General features: G+C 40.5%; 1 protein-coding gene across 3 annotated transcripts in view; it reads right to left on the reverse strand.

The window, feature by feature from the left end:
* The window catches only part of MEMO1 (mediator of cell motility 1), a gene marked incomplete at its 3' end in the record, with an annotated part of 117,505 nt that overhangs the window by 57,781 nt on the left and 46,767 nt on the right, over positions 1 to 12,957 (reverse strand). The window contains exon 3 of one of the 3 annotated variants that reach the window (XM_080711930.1): positions 6,628 to 6,696. The exons of the other annotated variants lie outside the window; for them this stretch is intronic. Within the exon in view, the coding sequence (XP_080568056.1) occupies positions 6,628 to 6,696 (69 nt within the window). The remainder of the gene's footprint in view (positions 1 to 6,627; positions 6,697 to 12,957) is intronic. 3 annotated transcript variants of the gene reach the window in all.

The following is a 12,957-nucleotide window of genomic DNA, read 5'->3' on the forward strand; positions in this document are numbered from 1 at the left end:
CCTTACTACTTGCTGAGGCTGTCCTCAAACCTGCAATCCCCCTGTCTCATCCTCCCAAGTACTCAGATTACCAGCGTGCGCCACCATGCCCAGTGGAAGTGTGAATACTTTATCCAAAAAATAAAATGTTCTATGACCCAAAAGAAGATTCCTGTTTTGCTCTCATATTCTGTCCTATTAGGCCATCTAGAACATATGAATTAAAATCATGTTTCTAGGCAGGTGTTTCACTAAATTGCTGGGGTTGGCCTCAAATACAATCTTTCTATCTCAGCTTCCCAAGTACTAGGATTACAGATAGGCACCACCATGCCCTGCTCCATAAGATACTTCTGTTGCATATGGAAATAAATCTCAGATAAAATGACCCATAAGATTGTGAGCCAATCTAGGCAATTAAATTTTTACTTCACTTGGGAGGCTGGGAAAGGAGAATCATAGGTTCCAGGACAGCCTTAGCATCTTAGTGAGACCCAGCAACCTAGCAAGATTCTGTTTCAAAACAAAAAGTAGCCGGGCATGGTGGCGCACACTTGTAATCCCAGCATTCCCAGCATTTGGGAGGCTGAGACCGAAGGGTCACAGTTCAAGTCCAGCCTCAGATACTTAGTGAGGCCCTCTACAACTCAATGAGACCCTGTTTCAAAATAAAGTATAAAAAAATCAGACTGGGGGTGTAGCTCTGAGGTAAAATGGCCCTGGGTTCCATCCCCAGTACCGTAAAAAATAAATAAATAAATAAATAAATAAATAAATAAATAAATAAATAAAAAGTAAAAATAAAAAAAGACTGGGGGTAAAGAGCAGAGGTAGAACACTCCTGGGTTCAATCTCCAGTACCAGAAAATAAAATTTTACTTCAAAATATGACCAGACATTGTGGCACATGCCTGTAATCTCGAAATTGGAAGGCTGAGACAGGAGGATCATAGGTTTGAGGACAGCCTGACCAAGCAGTGAAACTCTGATCAACCTAGGAGGACCCTGTTTTAAAATAAAAAAAATAAAGGGCTGAAAGCCGGGCGTGGTGGCGCATGCTTGTAATCCCAGCACTTGAGAGGCAGAGACAGGAGGATTGAGCAGGTTCGAAGCCATCCTCCCTGGCTTAAGAGACCCTGTTTCCAAATAAAAACATAAAAATGGGCCTGGGAGTGTAGCCCAGAGGTAGAAAGGTTTCCAGAAACCCCCAGTACCACCAAAAAATTAAAAATTAAAATTAAAAAGTAAAAGGCTGAGGTACAGCTTGGAAGAATACACCTGGGTTCAATCCTCAGTACCAAAAAAAAAAAAAAGACTATATGCAAATTATGATTATTCCAATTTAGGTTGTTGCCAAAAATTGTCTTGAAAATAAAAAGTGGCCCTGCCACTTCCAAGAAAACAACTGACATATTTATTGTCAATGACAAAATTGATGATTTTAGCCTGGCGCTGTGGCGCTCACTTGTAATCTCCGCGCTTGGGAGGCGGAGACAGGAGGATCACGCAGGTTCGAAGCCAGCCGCGCTGGCTTAAGAGACCCTGTTTCCAAATAAAATATTAAAAATAGGTCTGGGAGTGTAGCTCAGAGGTAGAAGGGTTCCACCCCCAGTACCACCAAAAAAATAAAAAAATAAAAAATTGATTATTTTAAATTAAAAAATTTTAACATATTTTAAAACTTTACAAGCCAGGTATGGTGGCACATGCTTATAATCCTAATACTTATAAAGCTGAGACAGAGGAGCACAGGTTTGAAATCAACCTAAACAACTCAGTATGGCTTTCAGCAACATAGCGAGAACCTGTTTCTAAATAAAAAATAGGATAGGGCTAGGGGTGTAGCTCAGAGTTAGAATGCTCTGGATTCAATCTTCAGCGCTACCAAAAAAGAATTATTATCACCATGAACCATGAGCTTGAATTTCTGACAAAACTGATGATGAAAGTTGGGCACGGAGGCACATGCTTGGAATCCCAGCATTTGGGAGGCTGAGACGGGAGGATCTCAGATCACAGATAGCCCCAGCTACTTAGTGAAGCCCTTTGCAACTTAGTGAGACCCCATTTCAAAATAAAAAAATAAAACAATAGGGCTGGTGGTGTAGCTTGGAGGTAGAATGCCCCTGGGTTCCATCCCCAATATTGCAAAAAAAAAATTTTTTTAACTGGCCAGGCGTGGTGGCATACACTTGTAATCCCAGCACTGGGGGTGAGACAGAAGGATCACAGTTTGCAGCCAGCCTTGGCTACTTAGTGAGGTCCTCTGCAACTCAGTGAGACACTGTTTCAAAATAAAGAATAAAACAATAGGGCTGGGGGTAGAGCTCAGAGGTAGAATGCCCCTGAATTCCATCCCCAGTACTACAAAAAAAAAAAAAAAAAAAAACAACCTGATACCTGATGATGATGTCAATAAATATGATTTTTATATCATAAAGTATAACTATTTAAAAGACCTATATAATTCAATGTAAACATATTTTCCAAATGTTCCTTGTATGGTATAAAACTATGCAAGAGGTAAAAGATCCATTTATATTAGAAGACACTGAAAAAATACATAAGATATTTATGTGTAAAATATGCTTTGTTGTACATAAAAGGTACAAAAAATTCATTGATAAGACTTTGGAATCCACACTGTAACTAACTTTTTAAGTATTCATTTATTTTATGGTTCTAGGGATTGAACCTGGGGTCACTCTACCCATGAGCTATAGTCCCAGCCCTATACTATTTTTTATTTTGAAACAGGGTCTCACTGAGTTGCTGATCCTAGCCTCAGACCTGAGATCCTCCTGTCTCAAACTCCCAAGTACTGGGATTATAGGTATGCACCACCACACCTAGGCTTGTAGGTAACTTTTAGAAAACCAAGACTCATTGAGTTTTGGTGCATTATCAAAAAAAAATCCACAATTATCTGAAACGGATTACACTATTCCTCTCCCTTCACTAACTATGAATCTGTTACGAGAATGTTTTTTATTCCTATACCTCAAGCAAAGAACTTATCACAACAAACTGAATGCCAAAGCAGACAGGAAAACACAGTTGTCTTCTATTAACCCAAACATTAAAAGTAGATTTAATAACTTTTATAAGACCTTTATATTTTGTAAAGCAATGTCAATTCTCCAAAATACCTTTTAATATTATATCAAAATATACTTCTGATTTTTAAAAAATTGTTATTTTTGTTAACCTCTTCTGGTTTTATTACTTTGTTAAATTAACAAATTGCTTTTAATTTCTCATTTTAATTTATATCAATTAAAAAATTCAAACTACATCTTGTATCCTCAATGATTTAAAATTTTAAAGGGTTCTTGAAATCCAGAAGTTTCAGTACCGCTGCATCTGACTTTTAGCCTTTTAATTCAATGAACTTTTAATCAGAGCTTATAAGCATCGCAGAGCTTGACCCCTCTTACTATCACGGTGTCTGCAGCAATACCACAGAACCTTGCTTACAGCAAACAAACATTTTTTAAAGGACCTTGCTTTAGGCAGACAAGGTAGCACACACCTGTAACTCTAGTACTTGGGAGGCTGAAATAGGAATCCACGTTCAAGGCCAGTCTGAGCAATTAGCAAGACCCTGTTTCAAACTTTAAAAAAAAAAGGACAGGAAGTATAGCTCAGAGGTAGATTGCCCATGAGTTCAATCCTCAGTAACACACACACACACACACATACACACACACACACACACACACACACACCCCGCACAGAAAGAAATGAAATATGCTTTAATTTAGTCATCTATTTTTCTCAAAACCAGCCCTTGAAATTCTTGCTCTTTGTAGATTTAAAGAGGTAATTTTCCCCCCAGTACTGGGGATGGAACTCAGGCTCATTCTACCTCCCAGCTACATCCCCAGCCCTATTTCTTATTATTTATTTTGAAACAGGGTCTCACTGAGCTGCAAAGAGCCTCACTAAGTAGCTGAGGATGTCCGCGAACCACGATCCTCCTGTCTCAGTCTCCCAGATGCTGAGATTACACGCATGTGCCACAACATTTGGCTGGTAATTTATTTTTCAAACAAACTTTTATCAACCTTATAAGCACTCTCTTACCCCCTACATTAAATTATAGGCCTTAATGGTTACCATAAAAAAAAAATCTTGTTAGGCACCAACCAGTCAGACAAAAACTCAGAGAATCATTATATCATTTTAAGACTATTTGGTCCCTTCAACTTACAATAATTTTCACACAGATACTTTTAAATTTTATAATTTTTACCATAAAATAATTTAGCCGTTGTTCATCTTAAAAAGCATACACAAATTATCATCATCTATACACAACTACTTTTATTTGATTTTGGGGGGATGGGCACTGGGGATTAAACCAGCAGGGCTCTAACTCCAAGCTATATCCACAGCTCTTTTTATTTTTTTATGTCGAAACAGGGTCTTGCCAAATTGCTGGGGGATCTTGAATCTGTGATCCTCCTGTCTCAGACTCGCAAGGACTGGGATAGCAAGCATGTACCCACCAAGCCTGGCTCCTATTATTACCCAGTTCTTTCTTTTCAGTCTTTTGCAATGATAAATTTTACCCTACATAATTTTTCTTCCCAATTTTGTTTTATTTTATACTCTATTTCTGCTACCTGCTTTATTATACTATAGTAGCCAAGAGCAATGGTGCACACCTGTAATCCTAATACTTGGGAGGCGGAGACAGGAGGACTGCAGGTCTGAGGCCAGCCTCAGTAACTCAGCAAGACCCTCACAGCATAACTAGACCCTGTTTCAAAATCAAAAATAAAAAGGGCTGAGGTGAAACCTGGAGGTAGAACAGCCGTGCGTTTATTACTCAGGTACCTAAAGAACAAAATGTAAGCATTTTCCAAGTTAAGATAAAGCCTCGTAAAGAAAGTAGGAATGCAAACAGACGGCAAAGAATTTAACTTTTCTTCGCTAACTCAACTTTTACCTATATATTTCACATCATTCTCAAAAGAATGAATGCTCTTTCTCTATTTTCTGAAAGGACTGTAAAGACACTACAATCAACAGAAGGCTGCCTTTCAAAGAATCCAGTTATGACCATCAACTTTTTAACTCCTAACTTCAATTTTATTTATCTAGAAATCAACTGTTATACAGTAATCACAAAATCATTTCATCACATATCGCTCATCTGCTTCTCTTTCCAGAGATATTCTTTATCCCCTTCGGGGTCTTTGCTTTCTTCCACCCCCTTTCCTTTCTCCTTACATTCTAATTTTTCATTAATTTACTTAACTTGTGCTTTCCATGGCTAGAAACTCTACACTTCTACATATTTCTAAGAAAAATCTGATTCTGAGGACTTCCTCTAGCAAATGACATCCTCAATTAATAATTCCACCAAAAAGGTTTGAAAAAAATTTGATGGGTTTTGCTCTTTGGGGGATTTTTGTTTGGTTTGATACTGAACATTCTATCTCTGAGCTATACTCCCAGCATGGAAGGGGGGGTGTATATTATTTTAAAATAAGCTATCATTAAGTTGCTGAAGCTAGCCTCAAACCTGCAATCCTCCTATCTCAATGTTCCAAGTACTGAGATTATAGGCATGTGTCACCACCTGACAGAAAAAGCTGCCTTTTTTTTTTTTTTTTTTTTTGGTGGTACTGGGGGTGGGACCCAGGGGCTTTTCTACCTCCGGGCTATACTCCCAGACCTATTTAATACTTTATATGGAAACAGGGTCTCACTAAGTTGCTAAGGGCCTCACTAAGTAACTGAGGCTGGCTTTGAACCTGTGCGATCCTCCTGTCTCAGCCTCCCAAGCGCAGGGATTACAAGCAAATATTTGTTAGAGCTAGGCATAGTGGTGCACACTTATAATCCCAGCATTTCAGAGGCAGAGACAGAAGAATCGCAGTTCACGGACAGCCTCAGCTACTACTTAGGCTCTTCGCAATGCAGTGAGATCCTGTTTCAAACATAAAAAGGACTAAAAAATAGGGTTGGGCGTGCAGCTCAGAGGTAGAATGCACCTGAGTTCCATCCCTAGAAATATATAGATAGATAGATAGATAGATAGATAGATAGATAGATAGATAGATTTGTTAGAGCCAGGCATGGTTGTACAAACCTGTAATCCCAGTACTTGGAGGCTGAGACAGAAAGATAACAGGTTTGCAGTCAGCCTCAGCTGCTTAGTAAGGCCTTCCACAACTTAGTGAGACCCTGTTTCAAAATTAAGAGTAAAAATTAAGGTTGAGAATGTAGTTTGGAGGTAGAATGCCCCTGGATTCAACACGCCTCTAATCTCAGTACTTGGGACTGAGGCAGGAAGATCCCAGGTTCAAGGCCATCCTCAGCAATTCAGTAAGACCCTATTTCAAAATAAAAAAATAAAATAAAAGCTGGGGATGTAGGTAGGAGGTAGAAAGCCCCTGAGTTCAATCCCCAGAAACCAAAAAAGTTAAAACATTCTTCAGAAACATGAACGAGGCAGGTATAAACCAAAACTTTAAAGGTTTCCCTAATCTATACAAGGTGTAATGAATTTTTAAAAAGTCAAATTTCTAATTAAATTGAGAGCATAACAGGAAGGATAAAAAACAAATTACTTCTATGATGAAACTAGTATATAATTCCCAAACTTCTCCCACTAAAACTAGCCGCATTACTTACGTAACAGATGGATCCACTTGTTTGTAAGCATGGGCAGCACAAGACCCACAGTACGTATATCCTGCATGGCTACAAAACAAAACAATTTTTAATTTAATCATGGAGTCCAAAATCAAAATTTTCTTTAAAAAACGTTAGAACGTTTTTGAAAAATTTCTCTAAAAAACATTAGAATGTAATATAATAACTATGGGCAAATTTAACAACCAATCCACAGTTTAAAAGGCAATATCGCTAAGGATGCAACCTCGAGAAGATAAAAGAGAACACATCTGTTCTATATTGTTAGCAATTTAAACTTTAAAAATATTTTGTAGAGCTGGGTGTGGCGCACGCTTGTAATCCCTGCGCTTGGGAGGCTGAGACAGGAGGATCGCACAGGTTTGAAGCCAGCCTCAGCTACTTAGTGAGGCTCTCAGCAACTTGGTGAGTCCGTTTCCAAAAAAATTATGAAATAGGGCTGGGGTGTAGCCCAGAGGTAGAAAGCCCCTGGGTTACACACCCCCTCCCAGTACCATAAAAAAATATATATTTTGCAGGCTAAGTGCCATGGTATGTGATTGTAATTCCAGCAGTTCCGGAGCCAAAAGCAGAAAAATCACAAGTTCAAGGCCAGCCTGGGCAATTTAGTAAGACCCCATCTCAAAATAAAATAAAATTTTAAAAGGGCTGGGGTGTCATTTAGTGGTAAAACACCCTTAGGGTTAATATCTCGTAACACACACAAAATAATATTTTTAGTATGAAAAGACAAACTTGTAGACATTCAAGGATTACTTGAAAAGTTGCTAATTTAACACTGATAGCACATGAGTTGTTGCCATTTCTTTGCAGTAGCATTAACAATTAGAGAACAATGACTAGACACAAGAGTAAGTTAAATCAAACAAAAGCAAATACCCTAGAACTGCCTCCGCCACTCTCCTCCGCTCTTTAGTGCCCTGACTTGGCCTTCTATGTCTTGTCTCTCAATTGCTTTTCATACTACTCCCTCCTCTGGTTGCAGCATCATTTAGTCAGTTTTCTTTACTTTTCATTTTTCGGTACTGGGGATGGAACCCAGGGGCATTCTACCTTCATGCTACACCCCCAGCACTATTTTTATTATTATTTTATTACTATTATTATTATTATTATTATTATTATTATTATTACACTGAGTTGCAAAGGGCCTCACTAAGTAGTAGCTGAGGCTGTCCTCGAACCTGATCCTCCCATCTCTGCCTCCCAAATGCTGGGATTACAAGCATACACCACCACGCCTGGCAATATTTGTTTTATTTTGAAATGGGTCTTGCTAATTTGCTGCAGGTCTCACTACGTTGCTGAGACTGTCCTTCAGCCTGTGATCTCCTATCTTAGTCTCCCAAGTACACACCACGAAGGCATCTTTTATACCATACTGACTTCAAGTCTTGCCAATAAATACCCAGAAGTGGGGTTACTGGATCTGTTCTATTCTTCTGTGGTTGCAATCATAGCTTGAGTATAGGAGTTCATCAAAAATTGTCACAGGTGTGACAATCAGTTGTTTATATAAACTTTATAATAAAGAAAATCATGATACACCTTTTTATCTCATACAATTTTATAGTAAACCTAATGTATATATGAATATGCAACACCCCACACACACACACATAGCTGGTTGGCAAAACATTTACTCACTAATAAGCACTAAGGGAAGTGACTCTAGAAAGAAAGGTGAAACCAGGGAGCAAAGTCATTCTGTAAGTATAAGAGAGCTAACTGAAGCTGGGAGTGGTGGTGCACACTTGTAATCTCAGTACTAGGGAGACTTGAAACAAGTAGATTGCAGGTTTGTGGACAGCGGCAGCAATGTAGTGAGACCCTGTTTCAAAATAAAGAGTACAGCCGGGCGTGGTGGCGCACGCTTGGAATCCCAGCATTCAGGAGGCTGAGACCGGAGGATCGTGGTTCACAGACAGCGTCACCTACTTAGTGAGGCCCTCTGCAACTCAGTGAGACCCGGTTTCAAAATAAAGAATAAAAAATAGGGCAGGGGGTGTAGCTCGGAGGTCGAATGCCCCGGGTTCCATCTCCAGACCTGCAAAAAATAAAAAAAATAAAAAGAGTAAAGGCTGGGCGTGGTGGTGCACACTTGTAATCCCTGTGCTTGGGAGGATGAGACAGGAGGATCGCACAGGTTTGAAGCCAGCCTCAGCACTTAGTGAGGCTCTCAGCAACTTAGTGAGACCCTGTTTCCAAATAAAGTATAAAATAGGTCTGGGAGTATAGTCCGGAGGTAGTATAGCCCCTGGGTTCCACCCCCAGTGTATAAAAAAAAAATGTAAAAATTAAGGCTGGCGGTGTAGCTTGGAGGTAGATTGCCCCTGGGTTCAATCCCCAGTACTCCCCCCCCGCCCCAGAAAAAGAGCAGGGTATGGTGGTGCCGAGACAGGAGGATCGCGGTTCACAGACTGCCTCAGCTACTTAGTGAGGTCCTCTGCAACTGAGGGTGTAGCTTGGAGGTAGAATGCCCCTGGGTTCCATCCCCAGTACTGCAAAAATAAATAAACAAATCAAAATAAAAAAATAAATCAAAATATAAAGGTCTGGGGATGTAGACAGAGCTAGAATGCCCCTGAGTTCAGTCACTGTACCACACAAAGAGAGAGGAGAGATGAGAGAGGGGAGAAGGGAGAGCAAAATGGAGAAGGAGAGAGAGAAAAAGGAAAATTTTATTATCTGGGTGTGGTAGTACACACCTGTAATCCCACATACTCAAGAGACTAAGGCAGGAGGAAATTCAAGGCTAGCCTGAGCAATTTTGGGAGACCCTGTCTAAAAATGAAATTTAAACCGTGTGGCAGCACGTGCCTATAACCCCAGTTCTTGGGAGGCTGAGACAAGAGGATGGACAAGCCTCAGCAAGTAGTGAGACTCTAATCAACCTACTGAGACCCTGCTTCCAAATAAGAAATAAAATCAGACTGGGGGTACATGCAGCCCAGAAACACTGAAGGCCCTGTGTTCCACCCCCAGCACCCCCCCACACACACCTATCTGTACTATCTTCCTTTCCTTCCCTCATCTCTCATTCTTTTCTGAATCCACTCTACAGAAATCCTTCTGTATCTTCTGTCACTGGTGATCGCCAATCAACAACTCCAATTGTCAATTTTCAGTCCTCACTGTACTTAACCTAAGGCAGTACTGGACAGAACTGACCACTGTCTCCTCCCTCACACATTTTCCAACCACTGGTCTCCCAAGTGCTACCACTGCAGTCTAGGTTTCCTGCTTCATCTGTCACTGGTCCTCCTTCAGTATCTCCTTCATGTTTATCTTTATTCTGACCTATAAAATGGTGACTTGCCTTGGTCCTCTTCTCTAATCTATCTTTATCCTATTTCTAGGCAACTACATCCTGATTAGACTTAGGAGTATAAAGAAATAAAGCCTGTATTTTTCTTTCAACCTGGGCCCCTCTTTCTTGTACTCCAGATTCATAAATCCACCTGCTTATCTGAAACCTCTACTTTCATATTTGAGATCTGCACTTGGTTATCTAATAAGCACCTCAACATTAACAACATTAACCAAACCCGGGGTTCTACATAAATCCCTCAAAATCTAGACTCCCCTCCTCTTCCATTTGTCTTCCCCTTAGCAATATAAGAAAAATTCCACTCTTCTAGTTTCCAAACCCTCAGTGTCATTCTTCACTCTTCTATATTGTTGGTCCAACTTTCAAAACACACTCGGAGCTGAGTGTGGTGGTGCAAATCGGCAATCTCAGTACTTTGGAGGCTGAGACAAGAGGAACACAGGTTCAAAGCCAGTCTCAGCAGTTTAGTGGGGCAACTTAGAGCAAGAATCTAATTCTAAATAAAAGTAATTGGGGATATTGTTGAGAAGTAGAATGTTCCTGGGTTTAATTCCCAACACAACACACACAAACCCCCAAAATTACATACAGAATCTCCTGTTCTCGCCCCTACTTCAAGCCATTATGTCATCTCCTTAGTATACTCTTGTGACATGCCTCCTAAATTGGATCCCCTGTTCCCACACAGTATGTCAATGTAGAAGCAAGAGTGATCCTTTTCAAGCCTAAATCAGATGTCACTCTGCTACTCAAAACTTGTTATGCTTTGCCGGGCGTGGTGGCTCACGCTTGTAATCCCCGCGCTTGGGAGGCTGAGACAGGAGGATCGCACAGGTACACAGGTTCGAAGCCAGCCTCAGCTACTTAGTGAGGCTCTCAGCAATTTAGTGAGACCCTGTTTCCAAATAAAAATATAAAATAGGTCTGGGAGTATAGCCCAGAGGTAGAAGGACTTTGGGTTCCACCCCCAGTACCAAAAAAAAAAAAAAAAAAAACTTGTTATGCTTTGCCATATCATTTAGGATACAAACCAAAGTGCTTAGAAACAGCCTGCAAAGTCTTTAAAAGATCTATCCCCTACTGCCAATCTCCCAACCAGTATTTCCTTTGTACAAGCCAAGTATCCGTATAAGAGGGGATCTTCAAGATCTTGGGATAAGAAGTGTTGCAGACTTCAGACTTTTTTGATCCTAGAACATATGCATATACATAATTAGGTTTCTTAAACATGGGACCTAAGTCTCCACATAAAGCTATGTTCTAAGCTGGGTGTGGTGGCACGCACGCTTGTAATCCCAGCACTTGGGAGGCTGAGACAGGCGGATTGCACAGGTTCAAAGCCAGCCTCAGCTACTTAGTGAGGCTCTCAGCAACTTGGTGAGACCCTGTTTCCAAATAAAGTATAAAATAGGTCTGGGAGTATAGCCCGGAGGTAGAAAAGCCGCTGGGTTCTACCCTCAGTACCACCAAAAAGAAAAAATATATATTTATGTTTTATATTTGCCTTATACTCATAAACTGAAAAGTTTTGTTTTGTTTCCCAGGGCCTCACATATTCTTAGGCAAGCTCTCTACCACTGAGCTACATTCCAGCCCTTTAAAATTTTAAGAGGGTCTCATTAAGTTGTTCAAGCTGGCTACAAACTAGCAATACATCTGCTTCAGCCTGCCAAGTAGCTGGGATTAACCAACATGCTCAGCTCTGAAGTTAATTTTATCCAGTAATTTTTAGTCTGTCTGTGTTTTGGATTTGATGCTTCATATGAGGTCAGATGTAGAAGTTTTCACTTGTAGCATCACATCTGTGGTCAAAAAACTTTTGGATTTTGAATTAAGGATGCTCAAACAGTACATGCCTCACTAGCTGTCACCACTTGCTTTCCCTAAGGAGCACACTCTTGTCGAGAGCCTTCGTAATTGCTGATCCTCAACTGCCACCTCTTCCCCAAGCGGCATTCCCGCCCAGCTTGCTCAGTCACATCATTCAAGCTCAAAAAGCTACCATTTCATCAAGAGCTCTGCTAAATATCCTGTGTAAAATAGCAACTCCCAATCCACAGTCAATCTCATGCCACTTACCTGCTTTATTTTTTTTTTCTAAGCAAGAATTAGCATCTGACATAGTTTAACATTTAACTATTTACTACTGTTTTCCACAAGTACTAAATACAACCACCAAAAGTACAACTTGTGTGTGTTACAAGGGATTGAACTAGGGACATTCTATCTCGAAGCTACACACCCCCTGCCTGATATCATTGTGTATTTTGAAACAGGGTCTCATTAAGTTCCTGAGGCTGTTCTTGAACCTGCAATCCTCCTGTCTCATCCTCCCAAGCGTTAGGATTACAAACATGCAACACCATGCCTGGTTAAGAGTTCAATTTTGATTTATTCAAAAATGCAACAGTAAGCCAGGCGTGGTGGTGCACCGTTGTAATCCCAGCATTCGGGAGGCTAAAACCAGAGGATCGCAGTTCACGGACAGCCTCAGCTATTTAGTGAGGTGCTCCGTAACTTAGTGAGACCCTGTTTCAAATTAAAGAATAAAAAAAAAAAAAAACAGGGCAGAGGTCAAATGCCCCTGGGTTCCATCCCCAGACCGGCCTAAAAAAAAAAAAATGCAACAGTAAAGCCAGGTGTGGTGGCACACACCTGTAATCCCATTAACTTGGGAGGCTGAAACAAGAGGATCACAGGTTTGAAGCCACCCTCAGCAACTTAGCAGGGCCTTCTGTAACATAGTAAGATCCTGTTTCAAATAAAATAGTGCTGGAAATGTAGCTCAGAATTAGAACGCCCCAGGGTTCAATCCCCAGTACCAAAAAAAAAAAAAAAAGCATCATTAAGAAAAGCACCTGAGCCGGGCGTGGTGGCGCACGCTTGTTAATCCCAGCATTCTGGAGGCCAAGACTGAAGGATCACAGTTCGCAAACAGCCTCAGCTACTTAGTGAGGCCCTCTGCAACTCAGTGAGAC

Source organism: Muscardinus avellanarius, assembly GCF_963383645.1.
Source record: "Muscardinus avellanarius genome assembly, chromosome: 15".
NCBI lineage: Eukaryota > Metazoa > Chordata > Mammalia > Rodentia > Gliridae > Muscardinus > Muscardinus avellanarius.